General features: G+C 41.2%; 2 protein-coding genes across 5 annotated transcripts in view; one reads left to right on the top strand and one right to left on the bottom strand.

Annotated features, from left to right (window-relative positions):
* The window catches only part of TTC27 (tetratricopeptide repeat domain 27), a 191,180-nt gene that overhangs the window by 64,550 nt on the left and 108,790 nt on the right, over nt 1-17,840 (top strand). For all 3 annotated transcript variants that reach the window (XM_021674421.2, XM_021674423.2, XM_021674422.2), the window contains exon 10: nt 5,021-5,134. In XM_021674421.2, coding sequence (XP_021530096.2) covers nt 5,021-5,134 — 114 coding nt within the window. The remainder of the gene's footprint in view (nt 1-5,020; nt 5,135-17,840) is intronic.
* On the bottom strand, nt 15,963-16,675 carry LOC105733134 (adenylate kinase 2, mitochondrial-like). 2 transcript variants are annotated; one of them, XM_064364272.1, is made up of 2 exons: nt 16,347-16,675; nt 16,126-16,254 (listed from the first exon to the last, which is right to left on the bottom strand). In XM_064364272.1, the coding sequence occupies exons 1-2, from the start codon at nt 16,673-16,675 to the stop codon at nt 16,215-16,217; spliced, it is 369 nt and encodes a 122-aa protein (XP_064220342.1). In that variant the 3' UTR covers nt 16,126-16,214. The 2 variants fall into 2 exon arrangements, with proteins under 2 accessions (XP_064220341.1, XP_064220342.1); XM_064364271.1 differs by having other exon boundaries at nt 15,963-16,675.

A 17,840-nucleotide genomic window follows, 5' to 3' on the forward strand; every position in this document is an offset into this window, starting at 1 on the left:
GGCTAGGCTGGTCTTGACCTCCTGACCTCAGGTGATCCACCTGCTTCAGCCCCAAAAGTGGCCACTGCACTGGGCCAGTAATAATCTTAATTTATAGATTTTTGCAAAGCATGATAACACATTATGTTAACACCTTACTGTATTATTACTTGCTGTGAAGCAAATGGAATATTATTATTTTTGATACAGGGTCTCACTCTGTCGTCCAGGCTGGAGTGCAATGGTGTGATCATGGCTCATTGCAGCCTTGACCAGATTCAAGTGATCCTCCTACTTCAGCCTCCTGAGTAGTTGGAACTACTTGCATATGCCACCACACCCAGCAAATTTTATAATTTTTTTGTAGAGATAGGGGCTTGCTATGCTGCCCAGACTGATTTCAAACTCCTGGTCTCAAGTGATTCTCCCTCTTCAGCCTCCCAAAGTGCTGTGACTATAGTTGAGCCGTCTCACTCAACCATAAAGTTACTTTATTTAGCATTTGGAACATATTATCTTAAAGAAAAAATATTTTAAATAATATTTAAGTTTCTGAGCTGCCTTGCAAAAGCCTACATAAACCACAGATTGCCTAGGTCATAGTAATAAAATTTTGATGTCATGATAGTTATATTTACAATGTTGTGTCCTTGGGAGATTATGTTCCCAATTCTATCTAGGGAATGCCCAAAAAAAGAATCTATCAGGTGGATTTTCATAAGCACCAGCCACTGTTAGTTTACTTTCTGTTTCAGAAGAACCAGCTTTGTACACCCCTGTCCCTAGGTAAAAGAAGAAAAAGAAAAAGTCTCTTTCCTTGTCCCTCTTTTTATCCCTTTCTTGCAGTCTACCAGACAGTATGTAAGGTACCGGGAATCAAATAGCTGGAACTTCTGCCCTGGAGGAACCAAACTAGATGCAGTGATAGAGAATCACTGGGTAGAGATGGAGTCACTTAGATGTGGTGGTAGAGAAGTCTCCCTGACAAAGTGAATAGAGATGGAGTCACTTAGATGCAGTGGTTGAGAAGGCTCCCTGACAAAGTGGCATTTAGGCCAAGACCTAAATAAGACAGAGCCAGCCATGTAGGTATTGGGATGATCACTTCTCAAGTTCTAAATGGAATGGAATTAAGAGCAGTAGCTCCCTATTATTTGGGGGCATGGTAAGGACTATGAATTAACTCTGTCCAGATGTGTGTGTAGATTATGGCTTGAGCTCTCACTAGCTGGGGTTGGCCTGCTGCTTAGGTAGGTTAGATTGCTGTTCTCTCCATTGCATTTGATTGCTGAAATTTTTTTAAAACGCCATTTTCTTGTAAGTCAATAGAGCTCCATAAATCAACATATTTCCTGTTTAGTTTTCTTCTTATTTACCCAGTGTCCCATATTGTGATGATTTCTAACCTCATGGGCAGCAGTGTTTTATAAAATATATTAAATATAGCCTATATGCAATTCCTCTCAGAAAAACTTTCTCCAGTCTATGTCTCCCAGCCAAATAGACATCATTACATTCTTCAGTGATGCTAGTGATGCCATTATCCAGTTAGGTCCTTCTTTAAAGCTTTTGAAGTATCTGTCAGATTTTATCTTACTTTGAGTGTTTAGTGAGAATGTTTTGGTTGACCTTCAAATAGAAATCTTAGGCAAGGCTTGTGTTCTCATACCAGTATAGAAAACAGTGAACTTTGTCATTTATCTGAGGAAGATATTTCATCCCTTTGCTGTGCAAGCTGCTGTGCAAGCCTTTGGGACAACCTTTTTAAAGGTGGGTTTTAACTCTAACACACCCATGGGCTCAGCTGGTCTGTGCACCACACCATTGTTGCTGGCAGAATGATCAGCGTGGTTGGAAGGTGAGCACTGTTGCCCATGCCCATGCCAGATCAAGGGTGAGTGTAAACACTGGAGGAGGAGATCTCCTGGAGGGGGCCAGATGTGCTCTTCAGTGGGTACTCTCATAGGCGTTATTAAGCTTTACTTATTTATACTTACTCAGTGTTCACAACTCTGTGAGAGACGGGAATTGCTACTCTAATTTTAGAGAGGAGGAAAGTGAGACACCAGGGAGGTCAAGTAACTTTCCCAGATCACTTCGTGGGGCTGGGATGCCTCTTTATCTTTGACTCCACAGACTTTTCTCACTGTTTTACGGAGCCCTTTCCTCAATACTTACCCATTCTGTTATCATGGGATGACAGATGATAATTCCTTTAATAAGGTGAAAAGAAAAAGAAGGCAGTGATGCGACCCATTGTGGATAGTGGAATCAGTTTTGCACATTTACCTAACGAGAAAAGTTCTTTGCTTTGAAAATTATTATTATTTTTTTGAGATGGAGTTTCGCTCTTGTTCCCCAGACTGGATTGCAGTGGTGCGATCTTGGTTCACTGCAACCCCCACCTCCCAGACTCAAGCAGTTCTCCTGCCTCAGCCTCCTGAGTAATTGGGATTACAGGCGCCTGCAACCATGCCCGGCTAATTTTGTGTATTTTTAGTACAGATTCGGTTTCATCCCGTTGGCCAGGCTGGTCTTGAACACCTGACCTCAGATGATCCACCTGCCTCAGCCTCCCAAACTGCTGGATTACAGGCCTGAGCCACCACGCCTTGCCTGAAAATTCTTGAGATCACATTTTATAATAAAATCTGACAAGTAGTGTTAAACATTTTAAAGAATTAGTTTTTTAATGTCTTCTCTTTTGTCATTCATAGTTTTATAGGGCCATATGCACCTATTTATGTTGGTAAATTCATTCTTTTTGTAGATTTGAGTTAATGGAGGCCAACAAGATAAGGTTATACATTAATCTTATAAACTATATTTCAAGGGGATACAAATATTTTAATTTGCAAAGTCAGTTATAGAATAATAAGATTAGAATGTATGTTTTCTGGGGGCAGGGACCCTGTCTATTTTGTTATTCTGTCCTTAGGGCCTAGTACACACTGCCATGTAGGGAGTAGGTGCTCAAGTGAATTAATAAACAAATTTCACTAAGGTTCCATTCTTCTTCTTTTTTTTTTTTGAGACAGAATCAGACAGCTCTATTGCCAGGCACCAGGCTGGAGTGCAGTGGCACGATCTCAGCTCACTGCAATCTCTGCTCCCGGGTTCAACCAGTTCTTCTGTCTCAGCCTCCCAAGTGGCTGGGACTACAGACGCGTGCCACAATGCCCAGCTAATTTTTGTATTTTTAGTAGAGATGGGGTTTCACCATGTTGGCCAGAATGGTCTTGATCTCTTGACCTTGTGGTCCACCCGCCTTAGCCTCCCAAAGTGCTGAGATTACAGGCGTGAACCACTGTGCCCAGCTGGTTCCATTCTTTTGAATCTCCTCTCTTATTCATGTATTCTTTGCCTATTCCTCTTCCTTTGCCATCTCCAAGGCTCTTTACTGAGTCCTCTTTTTATATTACTCTACTTTCTGATGTTTCCTTGGTAGTATTATCCATGTCCAGGAAGTAATCATATCTTAATTTAGCTATTTAAATGAGCACAAGTTTATTTGGATAAAATGTTATAAAATAACAGAAAGGTGTTCTGAGGCTTAGGATGCTAAGTGTTAGTACCAGCTTTTGCCATTAATAAAGGTGTGACATTGAGCAGGTAATTTAACCTGTTGGTGCTTCATTTTCCTCTCAATTGTAAGGAGGTTGGTCTAGATTAGAGGTTAAACATTCAAATGCCTGTAGGAGTCAGGCAGGTAATACAAATGAGTGAACTGAACTGTAAGGAGTTATAGGCCGAAGGACTTCTTGCTAACCTTTAATGAGAGTTTGGAGTTATGGATGAGTTTGATAAAAGACAAATACTATTTTATCTTAGCCTAATAATTCTTAAAGTTGGCTACACTTGAGAATTACCTGGGGGGTATTTTAAAAAACACTGATGCCAGCCTGGGCAACATAGGGAGATCCTGCCTCTACAAAAAATAAAATAAATTAGCCAGGCATGGTGGTGCAGGCCTGTGGTCCAAGCTACTCTGGTAGCTGAGGTGGGAGGATTGCATGAGCCCCGGAAGTCAAAGCTGTAGCTTGCTGTGATCGTGCCACTGCACTCGAGGCTCAGTGGCAGAGTGAGACTCTGTCTCAAAAATAAAACAGCCACCAAAGCTGACGCCCAGATCCTGCTCTCAGAGATCTGATGTACCTTTGAAAATCAAGCTTCCCAGGTGCCTCTAATGAGTAGTGAGATTTTTCAGTGATTAATTGTACTCTAAGATGTTTTCCATCTGACGTTTTGAAAGAAGAGAAGGACCAAGGATGGCATCAACTTCCAGGTAAATAAGCAGGTCTTTCTCCTTTATTTATAGTAATCTTTACTGAAAGTAATTGTTGTGAAGTATCACCCAGAGACAATATCAAATTCCATGTTGTCATCAAAGAGAGTTTAAATTGTGCTGATTATACCAAGCAGTCCCTGTTTATCATAGTACATTTTGTCCTTGTTTTCACTTATCCAGTACTTTCACTTTGTTTCCCACTACATTTGTGATCATATTGGATGGTTTCTACTATATTCTCTGAGTGATGGTGGTCACAGCTTTTTCTGGGGTTAAGTTTCAGTATATATATATATATATATTTTTTTTTTAAGATGGGGTTTCACCTTGATGGCCAGGCTGGTCTTGAACTCCTGACCTCAGGTGATCCACCCACCTTGGCTTCCCAAAGTGCTAGGATTACAGGCATGAGCCACCGCGCCTGGCCGCCAGTTTCAGTATATTTCGATATGTGCATATTTGGTTTTGATATAGGCCAGTCTTTGTTAAGAGGCCCCCTCTAGGAATGCATTTTCATTAAAATTGGAGACTTCCTACCCTAACGAATGCCAGAAAGCATTCTCATATGTTTTAGAATGATTTCTGTAATACAAATTGAGAAAAAGAAAACTTTTAGTCTTTGCACTGGGAAGATTTTCAAATCTGTGTTTAAGTGTACCCGATATTTTTGGAAGAATTAGTTTTGTCCTATTCAGAATGGGATCACCTGGCTTATCTCTTTTCTCTGTTTTTTTTTTCCCCCCCTTCTGTCAGTGTTTGCTTTCACAACCAAAGTTCTGGGCCATTCAGACATCAGCCTTAATCCTCCGGACAAAACTTGAGAGAGGAAGTACGCGTCGAGTGGAACGGGCAATGAGGCAGACACAGGTAGGAATTAGCATGGGAATTTGTTTGTTTCTTCCAACTCTTTAGTGCTATCAATAAGCATACATGTTTGTTATGAATAAAAGAATGAGATGGCTTACATTTTACTCAAATAATTTGTTAATGTTTAGAGAATAAGTTCTATAATTTAATTTATTGGTTCCAAAGCTGAGCTCTGTGACTTAGCAGCTCTGTGAACTCAGTATTTAACCTCTCCAAACCTCATTTTCATCACCTGTAAGATAGGTTAATAATAATAGCGCTTAGGCCGGCACAGTGGCTCACTCCTATTATCCCAGCACTTTGGGAGGCCGAGGTGGGTGGATCACGAGGTCTGAAATTTGAGACCAGCCTGGCCAATATGGCGAAACCCCATCTCTACTAAAAATACAAAAATTAGCTGGGCATGGTGGCGGGCACTTGTAATCCCAGCTACTCAGGAGGCTGAGGCAGGAGAATCGCTTGAACCCAGGAGGCATAGGTTGCAGTGAGCTGAGATCGTGCCACTGCACTCCAGCCTTGGTGACAAGAGCAAGACTCCGTCTCAAAGTAATAATAATAATAGCACTTATAGGTTTATGGTGAGCATTAACAGAGACAATATAATTAATAAATAAAGATATGCAGCCTCATAGGTATGGGTTGTATAAAGAAATAAAATTCATCCTGATGCAAAAATATTCACTAATGAGCTAACCACATGTAAGATTAATCCATATTCAGGTACTATTCTTCATTTAATGCTAAAGTTTATTCCTATCCAATGAGTCAATAACATTTAGTCTCTTTTATACATTTTCTCATAAACTATCCGTGATGCAAATTTATTACCAAGAAAAATGGAAAATCTTGCAATAGATGTAGGATTTGATAACATCAGTGTCTTAGTCTGTGCTGCTACAACAAGATACCTGAGACTAGGTAATTTATAAAGAATTGAAATATTTTCTCACAGTTCTGAAGGCTGGAAAGTCTAAGATGAAGGTGCTGGCAGGCTCGGTGTCTGATAAAGCCTCGTTGCTCATGGATGGCACTGTCTACTCAAATAATTTGTTTATTATTTCTCACCATGTGATCCACTGTCTAGGTGTTCTCATATGACGGAAGAGTGGAAGAGAGTGAACCCATCCCTTTGCACTATTTTATAAGGGCCCTAGTCCTGCTTGTGAGGGCTCTTCCCTCAGGACTTGATTTTATTTCCTAAACATCCTACCTCCTAGTACTTTCACATTGGCCATTAAGTTTCAACATACATATTTTGGAGGACACATTCAGACTACAGTTAATGAAAGTGATTTTTAACTCTTTTTTTGACACAGGGTCTTGCTTTGTTGCCCAGGGTGGAGTGCAGTGGCACAGTCTTGGTTCACTGCAATCTCTGTCTCCCACGTTCAAGCAATTATTATGCCTCAGCCTTCCAAGTAGCCGGCATTACAGGCGTGCGCCACCATGCCCAGCTAATTTTTGTATTTTTAGTAGAGACCAGGGTTTCACCATGTTGGCCAGGCTCGTCTCGAACTCCTGGCCTCCAGTGATCTGCCTGCCTCTGCCTCCCAAAGTGCTAGGATTACAGGCATGAGCTGCCGTGCCTGGCCAAAAGTTTATTTTTTTTTTAATAAAAATTTCAAACCTATGTAAAAGTCATAAGAACAGCACAAAGAATTCTCATATATCCTTCTCTATGAGATCCCGTTTAGGCTTTATCAACCTGTCCTCATAGCATCCTTTGTAGCACAGGGATCCGAGCATAGCATTTCACTGTCGTGTCCTTTCAGGCTCCTTTATTCCAGAACAATTCCTAGTCTTTTTTGACCTTGATGGGTTTGATGTTTTTGAAGATTATTGGCTAGTTGCTTTGGAAACTGCCCTTCAGTTTGAGTTTGTCTGATGTTTCCTCATGATTTAATTCAGGTCATACAATTTTGGCGGTAATATTACAGAAATGTACTCTTCTCCCCTCAGGTGGCACATGATGTTCACTTATCCTGTCACTGGGGATATTATTTGATCATTCAATAAGCTCATGAGATTTCTCCCCAAGTAAAGTGACCCTTTTCCCGGTGTAATTAATACATTTTCAGGGAGTGATATAGTTTGAGTATTTGTCCCCTCCAAATATCTTGTTGAAATGTGATTCCCATTGTTGGAGATGGGGTCTGGTGGGAGGTGTTGGGGTCATAGGGAGCAGACTGCTCATGAATGTTCTAGTGCCCTCCCCACAGTAATAAGTGACTTCTCCCTCTGTTAGTTTATGTGAGAGCTTGTCTGAGAGAGCCTGGCTTCTCTTTTGCTTCCTTTCTTGCCATGTGATCCACTTGCTTCCCTTCCCTTCTGCCATGATTAAAAGAAGCTTCCTAAGGCCTCATCAGAAGCCAAACTACCATGCTTGTACAGACTGAATGACCATGAGCCAAATTAACATCTTTTCTTTATAAATTACCAAGCCTCAGGAATATTACTATTCCTTTATAGCAATACAACGCAGACTAACACAGGGAGTTACTTTGAAACCATCCTGTTTGTCATCCAACTTTCACCCACTGGTTTTACCATTTATTCTTTTGTTTTTACATTTTTATTTATTTTTTTACTTTCTACTATACTATTGAGGAGGTTTTAGCATTTTAAAAAATGTATGTATTTATTCATTTATTTCTTCTTAGAGCAGAGTCTTACTCTGTTGCCCAGGTTGGAGTGCAGTGGTGCGATCATTGCTCTCTGCAGCCTTCATCTCCTGTCTCAGCCCTCAGACTTACCACTAGTTAGGGTTACAGGTGCATGCCGCTGTGCCTGGATAGTTTTTAAATTTGTGAGATGGGTGGGGGGACTACTTATGTTGTCCAGGCTGGTCTCGAACTCCTGACCTCCAGCAGTTCTCCTGCCTTGGCCTCCCAAAGTGCTGGGAGTATAGGCGGGAGCCACTGTGCCCAGCCTGATTTTATCATTTATTGATGTATCTTCTCTGTGTAAGTTAGCATTGTGTATTGCCAAGTGGTAATTTTCTAATTTCATGATTATTTAATAATTTTCAGGTTGGTATTCTACTGTAAGGAAGAGCTTGCTCTTCTCATTTATTTTTCCATGTATTTATTTGATTGTGGACTTACAGATTCCTATTTTATTTGATGGGGTGCAATCTTATGTTATCATTACTTATTTACCTTACCCTTTTTTTTTTTTTGAGACAGAGTCTTGCTCTGTCACCCACCCAGGCTGGAGTGCTGTGATGCAATCTCCGCTCACCACAACCTCTGCTTCCTGGGTTCAAGCGATTCTCCTGCCTCAGCTTCCCAAGCAGTTGGGATTATAGGTGCATGCCACCACTCCTGGCTAATTTTTATAGTTTTAGTAGAGACAGGGTTTCGCCATGTTGGCCAGGCTGGTCTCGAACTCCTGACCTCAAGTGATCTGCCTACCTCGGCCTCCCAAAATTCTGGGATTACAGGTGTGAGTCACTGTGCCCAACCTACTTTACTCTTAATTTCTTATTGTGACAAAATTTTAGCCCATTTGAATAAGTATTAAGCATATTTGTTACTGTATTAAAAATAAATCCACAGACAGAATACTGTGATAAAAGCAGAAGTGGGTTTTCTCTGTCAGAGAATGCTAATTTTAGAACCTCAATATTCATTCTCCAGCCCCCGCGACCTTTTTTTTTGAGATGGAGTTTCACTCTTGTCACCCAAGCTGAAGTGCAGAGGTGCAATCTTGGCTCACTGCAACCTCTGCCTCCCTGATTCAAGTAATTCTCACGTCTCAGCCTCCTGAGTAGCTAGGATTACAGATGTGCGCCACCATGCCCAGCTAATTTTGTATTTTTAGTAGAGATAGGGTTTCGCCATATTGGCCAGGCTGGTCTTGAACTCCTGACTTCAGGTGATCCACCTGCCTTGGCTTCCGAAAGTGCTGGGATTACAGGCGTGAGCCACTATACCTGGCCCCCTTCTTTATTTTTGTAATAGAACCTCCTAAATTTTATCCAGGCATATGACTTCCTGTCCTCTTTTGCAGATAGGAGAGACCAGATGACTAAGTTGTGAACAGTAGGATGTGGATGAAGTGATACGTACCACCTCTGGGTCATACCCTAAAAAAGGAATGTGTGCTCTTCTGGCACTTTGTCCCTTCCTGTTGGCTGGGAAATCAGGAAAACTGGGCTGCCAGCTTAGACCATAGGTGTTTTGAAGGTGGCCAAGCCCTTTTAAAGCAGTTCTGAGCCACTCATTGTTTTAGTCTATTTTCTGCAGTGATAACAAGATGCCACAGACTGGGTAATTTATAAAGAAAAGAAATTTAATTCTTATAGTTATGGAGACTGGGAAACCCAAGAGCATGGTGCCAGCATGTGGTGAGGGTCATCCCTTGGCAGAAAGGTAGAAGGCAAAAGCAAGTACATGCACGAGAGAGAGCTTGCTTTGACAAAGCCATTTCCACGGTAATTAACCCACTCCCATGGTAGCAGCATTAATCCATTGCTGAGTGTAGAGCCCCCGCCTCCCACCACTGTTGCATCAGGCACCAAGTTGCCAGCATATAAACCTTTAGAGGACACATTCAAACTAAAGCACTGTTGAATTCATAAATGAAGCAGAAACAAAATTCTGTCTTGCTCGTGTACTTTTTGATCTCTTTGTTACAGCAGTTTAGCCTATATCCTAATTAATATACCCTTATTCCAAAGTTTAAAAAAAACGAATGAGGAACATTTTATTAATTTCAAAAACTAAGAATATTTCTGATGCCACCTCACTAAGTTTAGGGCACTCTATTGATGTTTCTTGGAAATACAGATATTATTCCTTAGGTTTTATATATTCCATAGCTCTGTCCACTGAGAGGACCTAGAAGTATTTACACCTCAGTAGCAACAAGCATGTCTAATACCAGATTTTGTTTTTTAAATATCATTCTTCAATAATAGGAAGCAGAGCTCCTTGGATAGATGCCTGGTTTTAGGATTGGGGCAGCTGGAGCAGGGAAAATGATGAGCCTGGAACATCTTGTAGGGCCAGAAAGTAAGGTAGTATTCAACAAAAGAGAAAAGAAAGAAAGAAAAGAAAAAAGAAATAAGGCATGTCAAAAGGACACAGAAGCTAATCTAAAGAGAGCCCACTGGTCACAGCTAGAACAATTAATAAATTAAATAGTACAGTTGACACTTGAACAACACTGCTTTGAACTGTACGGGTTCGCTTATATATGGGTTTTCTTCTGCCTCTGCCATCCATGAGACAGCAAGACCAATTCCTCCTTTTGCTCCTCCTCCTCAGCCTTCTCAATGTTAAGACAATAATGAGGAAGACCTTTATTTAAGGAAATACACATAATACATTTTTTTACATTATGGAAAGCAGTTTAAGTGTCTGTTGTTGTTAAAGCTCAGCCTTCTTTTTTTGTTTGTTTTTGAGATGGGGGTCTCACTCTCTCATCCACACTAGAGTGCACTGGTATGATTTCGGCTCACTGAAACCTCTACCTCCCGAGTTCAGGTGATTCTCACATCTCAGCCTCCCAAGTAACTGGGACAACAGGCATACAGCACTGGCTTATTTTTTTATATTTTTAGTAGAGTTGGGGTTTCACCATGTTGGCGAGGCTAGTTTTGGCCTTCTTAATAGAAATAGTGCTGGACTACATTCACTTTCTGATGAAGGACATGTTGACTTAGAAATAATTTGCCTTTTATCCATCTCTTTCAGTAATTTTGGCATATAAAATAACTAAGTCAGCATTCATTTTTCTTTTATAGCAGCACATTAAACTAAAAAAGTATAAAAGTAAATCTTTTATGTGTTTATACATATGTAGTTTTTCTTTTTCTTTTTCTTTTTCTTTTTTTTTGAGACAGTCTCACTTTGTCACCCAGGCTGGAAGGCAGTGGTGTGTTCTTGACTCACTGCAACCTCTGCCTCTCAGGTTCAAGTGATTCTCCTACTTTAGCCTCCTGAGTAGTTGGGATTACAGGCACATGCCACCACACCCAGCTAATTTTGGTATTTTTAGTAGAGACGGGTTTCACCATGTTGGCCAGGCTGGTCTTGAACTCCTGACCTCAAGTGATCTGCCTCCCATGCTTGGATTACAGGCATGAGCCACCATGCCTGGCCTGTATGTATCTTTTCTATCCCAAATCTGCATTTGTGAAGATTATGTTTTCAGATATCAAATAAACGGCATGCGTTTTGAGTGGAAAACATAAATTTAAAAGAAGAGTCAAGGTGAGGCACAGTGGCTGATGCCTATAACCCTATCACTTTGGGAGGCCGGGGCACGTGGATCACTTGAGGTCAGGAGTTCGAAACCAGACTGGCCAACATGGTGAAACCCTGTCTCTAGTAAAAATACAAAACGATTAGCCAGGTGTGGTGGCGGGCACCTATAATCTCAGCTACTCAAGAGGCTGAGGCAGGAGAATCGCTTGAACCTGTGAGGCTGAGGTTGCAATGAGCCAAGATTGTGCCACTGCACTCCAGCCTCCTGGGCAACAGAGTGAGACTCTGTCTCACAAAAAAGAAGAGTCAAATTGCTGTGCTCTGGCATTTTACCTTTGCATCGGCCTTACTATATTTGGGGTCCGTTCATTTTGCCATTCAAATGCTCCTTTATCAAGAGAGTTGCATAGCTCACTACCTGTAGAACAGAATTGGAGAGTTGTTATTTCTGCCTCCACAGGGTGGTACTGTAGAAAATTCTCTTTACTTCTCCAACCAAGAAATTTTGGAAATTAGTCAGACCATGTGACAGCATGAATGTACAATTTGTCTAAGTTTCTGTCAATGTTGAGGCATTTAGCTCATAATCTGAACTTCTGCCAATTCCTCTGATTCAGAATTTGATATAACTTTGTTTGTTGAAGTTACTGCATCCCTGAAGAATAAGAGGAAAATGATTTTAAAATTACGTGTATATATTAAGACAATGTTGTGTTTTTTTAAAATTCTGTTTAGTTTCTATGAAAATCTGTTCCCTTCTATGGCAGTATAAAGTGATAAAATGATAAACGGTTAAAACTTGAGGAAAAGGCTGGGCACAGTGCCTCACGCCTGTAATCCCTGCACTTTGGGGTGCGGAGATGGGTGAATCACCTGAGGTCAGGAGTTTGAGACCAGCCTGGCCAACATCGTGAAACCTCGTCTCTTCTAAAAATACAAAAATTAGCGGGGCATGATGGCGGGCACCTGTTATCCCAGCTACTCAGGAGGCTGAGGCAGGAGAATCGCTTGAACCCAGGAGGCAGAGGTTGTAGTGAGCCAAGATTGTGTCACTGCACTCCAGCCTAGGTGACAGAGTGAGACTCTATCTCAAAAAAAAAAAAAAAAAAAAAAGACTTGAGGAAAAATAAGCTAGAAAGGACCCTTAGGGAAAAGTTTAATCTTGTTCTAGTATGTGTTAAGGAAATGCAGGTGTGATGAAGTCAGGTGACTTGCCCCAGTTTGTTTGGCTAGTTAGTGACAGTCTGAATTACACAGACTTACACAGTTGTAGGCAGTTACACTGAAGGCTTCAACGGCAAGTCCTAAGGAATGGCAGATTTGGAAGGGATCTCTAAGTGAAACGTACCAAACTTGAAAAGAAAATGTTTCATTACACCTAAAGGTAAATAAATCATGATTATAAGATCCACAGAAGAAGAAACTCCAAGTTGTGGACAGTCTGTTAAAAACATCCTGTCTTCTGATATTATTTTAGGCTGGAGTTTTTTGTTTTTTGTTTTTTTTTAATTGTGTGTTCAAGGCAGTGGTGATGTTAGTGACAATGAAGAAAGTAATGTTTATGGAAACTATTTTAATGTCTATGATTCAGAAGCTGCTTGAAATCAAATAAGATTATATTTTTCAGTTATCATTTGTACCCTGCTTTTCTACCAGTGGAGTATAAAATAGTGTTCTCTATCGTTATTCAGCCTTTCCTTCCCTATCTGACCTAAGTTTTATTTTTCATGAGACAGAGTCTTACTTTGTCACCCAGGCTGGAGTGCAATAGCATGATCTCAGGACTGCATCCTCTGCCTCCCAGGCTCACATAATTCTCCTGTTTAGCCTCCCAAATAACTGCAGCTACAGGTGTGCACCACCACGTCTGTCTGATTTTTGTATTTTTCATAGAGAGAAGGTTTCACCACGTTACCCAGGCTGGTCCAGAGCTCCTGGGCTTAAGCTATCCACCTTCCTTCACCTCCCACAGTGTTGGGATTACAGGCATGAGACACCACGCCCAGCCTCAAATTCTTATAGTCAACATTTTATCATAAAATCACATCCTTTTCTTTTATATACTGTGGTATGTGCGTCCCCCAAAGTTGATGTGTGGGGAATTTAATCCCCAATGCAACAGTATTGAGAAATGGCATCTTTAAGAGGTGATTAGGTCATGAGGACTCTGTCCTCATTAATGGATTAATGCCAGTGTTTCAGGACTGGGTTCCTGATAAAAGAGTGAGTTTGGCTTCCTTCCCTCTGTCTCTCTTGCTCTCCCTCGGCCTCTTGTGCTTCTGCCGTGGGATGATGCAGTAAGAAGGCCTTTTCCAGATGCAACCCCTTCCATCTTAGACTTCCCCATCTCCAGAACTATAAGAAATAAAATCTGGCCGGGCGCAGTGGCTCACGCCTGTAATCCCAGCACTTTGGGAGGCCGAGGCGGGTGGATCACGAGGTCAAGAGATCGAGACCATCCTGGTCAACATGGTGAAACTCCGTCTCTACTAAAAATACAAAAATTAGCTGGGCATGGTGGTGCGTGCCTGTAATCCCAGCTACTCAGGAGGCTGAGGCAGGAGAATTGCCTGAACCCAGGAGGTGGAGGTTGCGGTGAGCCAAGATCGTGCCATTGCACTCCAGCCTGGGTAACAAGAGCGAAACTCCGTCTCAAAAAAAAAAAAAGAAATAAAATCTGTGCTCATTATAGGTAACCCAATCCTAATATTCTGTTACAGCAACACAAAGGGGCTAAAACATTTTATAATCTGAATGTGAAGCAAATTAATGGAAACTACATACATTCAAAGGGACCATCTTATTTATGTCCAAACCAAAACATTTTTGAAAAAAAATTGTGCAAACGAGATTTGCCATTGTCTTCTTTCATATTAAGCCCCTTTCACTTGGTGTTAGACAAACTCATTTCAGTCTTTGGAGGTCAATGTTAGATTGTTCTATGTTTATTGCTGAAATAATCTTGATAATGAATTTTAATTACTTGATTATCTCTTATACCTGTTAATTTAAGTTGTGAAGGTCTGTTTCTGTCTAAGCAGTTGTGCCTCTGAAGATGTTTGCCCAACAGGAGTATTTTGCTTCCTCCTTGAATTTCTGGGAGGACATCGCATTGAATTGAAATTTGAGATTACTGCAGTTTTCTGTCACTGGAGTCTGTTTATTCTGCAGTTTGACTTTCTTAACTGTGGTATTTAAGTCAGATTTCACAATTTTTAAATGACTTTTTTCTTCTTAGAGTATTTGTTCTTTTTTTGACTTTTATCTTAGGCTCGGAGGTACATGCACAAGTTTGTTATGTGGGTAAATTGTGTGTCTCAGGGTTTTGATGTACAGATTATTTCATCACTGAGGTAATAAGCATAGTACCCAATAGGTAATTTTTCAGTCCTTATACTCCCCCCACCCTCCACCCTCAAGTAGGCCCCAGTGTCTGTTTTTCCCTTCTTTGTGTCCATATGTACCCAACATTTAGCTCCCAGTTATAAGTGAGAGTATGCACTATGTGGTTTTCTGCAGTTTTAGTTGGCTTAAGTTAATGGCCTCTGGCTCCAACTGTGTTGCTGCAAAGAACATGTTCTTGTTCATTTTTATGATTGTATAGTATTCCATGGTGTATATGCACTCCATTTTCTTTTTCTTTCTTTCTTTCTTTCTTTTTTTTTTTTTTTTTTTTTACAAATTTTAACATATTTTATTGACTTAGGGCCAAACAAGGCAGCATTTGATCAGTTAAGAAAGGCACCTCACTGAAAATAATATATCACAGTGCTGTTGAGTGATCCCAGTCACAGGATTTGAGAATGGAAAGGACAATCTTTGGATGATATAGCTTGGGACATTTGCTCATTTATTTAAAAGGGTCCCTTCACACACTGCAGATAAAAGAAGGCAAGAGCATAGGATTGTGGCCTGTACTGGGTAGCAGGGAGAGGTTACTCATGAGAGTAGGTAGCCTGGTGAATCAGTGGTAGGTCAGGGGAAGGGAGTCAGCCTCCCTTTCCATTCCATTCCGTTCTCTTCCCCCTCCCCTTGATTCCAGTAAGCTTGATTTGTTGATCCACCATCACTATGAAGACACTTTATATCTCTTTCAAATGTGGAGGTGGTTTTTTGATCTTACAGTGTGTGAAACCAGGGTCAGCATTCATTTTTAAATGTGTTTTGCTTTTTAAAACTATGTCACGGGTCAGTAGTCAAAGCCTCCCTGTTCCAAGCTATAGGACAGACCGGACAATGATTTGATTTCCTGTACTCTTGGTCTGGAACCCATAGGGTTCTGAGATAAAAGCTGGGGTCTTAGAGCACTGGCTTTATAAAATATTGTCACCAGTCCAGAGTAAATGAGAACCCAATTCCTTAGAAATAATACTGTATCTCTCTATTTCTACCCCCACCCTCCAAGCATGGTGTTTTTTAAAAAATTAATTTTTCCCTTACACTTTAACAACTCCTACTTATGTATAAAAGAAACTGTCTCACTACGGTAACACCGCTGTTCTTCCAAGTATTCCTTTTGAGCCCCTCACCCGCCCTCCCTGACCACCCTTCCCTTCTGCCCAGCACCTAAGAGCAGGGATCATGCCACAGGGTGATGAGCAGTGGTGCAGTCTCACCTGGCCTTCTGATGCTAGGATGTGGCTTTGGAGAAGGCTGCTAGGATGCACGCGAACACGACATCAGGAGTCTGGGATGCATCGGTGGCAGAGTGGATCCCCTGTTTCCTATAGCACTCTATGAGTGGGGTGGTTTGAGTGTGGTAGGCTTGCAGGTGGATTTTCAAGCCCTTCTCATTATCATCTGATCGATGAATCAAGGCTTCCCCAGTGATGTCATCTTTCATGGGCTCCTTTGGGGGGTTGAACTCCTCATGATAAGAACGGCCACTCTTGGGGTGAATCAGCCTTCCTGTGATTCTTTGGATCAGCAGATTGTCTGGGATGCTGAATTCAGTCATAGAATCAAGCCTCTCTTTCCTCTTCTCCATGAGGTCATCAAGCATTTCTGCCTGCCTCACAGTCCGAGGGAAGCCATCCAGAAGAAAACCATTTTTGCATGAAGCGGTCTCCAAATTCTTCTCAATGAGCTCCACTACCATTTCATCACTTATCAGTTTCCCAGCATCCATAGTTGCCTTCAGCTTTTTTCCCAGCTCTGAGCCAGAAGCCACCATGGCCCTCAGCATGTCCCCAGTAGCCAAATGGCAGACACAGAAGTTTTCGGCCAATTTGGGTGCCTGGTTGCCTTTACCAGCCCTGGGAGGCCCCAGCACCACGGCCCAGATGCCTTTAGGGTACTCGGGTTCTGCTGCTGGCCTGCTGGGAGCCATGTCCACGGAAGTCTCTCCTTTTTTTTTTTTTTTTTTTAAGACAGAGTCTCTCTCTGTCACCCAGGCTGGAGTGTGATGGCACAGTCTCAGCTCACTGCAACCTCTGCCTCTCAGGTTCAAGCGATTCTCCTGCCTCAGCCTCCCTAGTAGCTGGGACTACAGGCACATACCACCATGCCTGGCTAATATTTGTATTTTTAGTAAAGACAGCGTTTTACCATGTTGGCCAGGCTGGTCTTGAACTCCTGACCTCAGGTAATTCACCTGCCTCAGCCTCCCAAAGTGTTGGGATTACAGGCATGAGCCACTGCGCCTGGCCTGCCCTATTTTATTTATTTAATCTACTGTTGATGGGAATTTGGGTTGAGTTCATGCCTTTGCTATTGTGAATAGTGCCGTAATGAACACATACACACGTGTCTTTATGGTAGAATGATTTATAATCCTTTGGGTATATACATAGTAATGGGATTGCTGAGTCTAATCGTAGTTCTGATTTAAGTTCTTTGAGAAATTGCCAAGCTGCTTTCTGCAATGTCTGAACTAATTTACATTCCTACCAGCAGTATATAAGTATTCCCTTTTTCCCACAACCTCTAGTATGTTATTTTGTGACTTTTTTAATACCCATTCTGACTGTTGTGAGATGGTATCTCATTGTGGTTTTGATTTGTATTTCTCTAATGATTAGTGATGTTAAGCATTTTTTATATGCATGTTGGCTGTGCATATGTCTTCTTTTGAATAGTGACTGTTCATATCCTTTGCCTCCTTTTTAATGGGGTTGTTTTTTGTTTAAGTTCCTTATGGATTCTGGATATCAAACCTTTGTCAGATGCATTTGCAAATATTTTCTCATTCTATAGGTTGTCTGTTTACTCTATTGATTGTTTTGTGGTGGAAAAACTGTTTCATTTAATTTGGTCCCATTTGTCAATTTTTGTTTTCATTGCAATTGCTTTTGGCATCTTTATCATGGAATCTTTGCCATTCCCTATATCCAGAATGGTGTTTTCTAGGTTATCTTCCAGGTATTTTATAGTTTTTGGTTTTACATTTAAGTCTTTAATCCATCTCGGGTTGATTTTTGTATATGCGGTAAGAAAAGGGTCCAGGTTGAGTCTTTTGCATGTGGTTAGCCAGTTTTCCCAGCACCGTTTATTTA

The sequence above is a fragment of the Aotus nancymaae genome, unplaced genomic scaffold (genome assembly GCF_030222135.1).
Source record: "Aotus nancymaae isolate 86718 unplaced genomic scaffold, 86718_ANA_hifiasm-v0.15.2.pri h1tg000057l, whole genome shotgun sequence".
In the NCBI taxonomy this organism is placed as follows: domain Eukaryota; kingdom Metazoa; phylum Chordata; class Mammalia; order Primates; family Aotidae; genus Aotus; species Aotus nancymaae.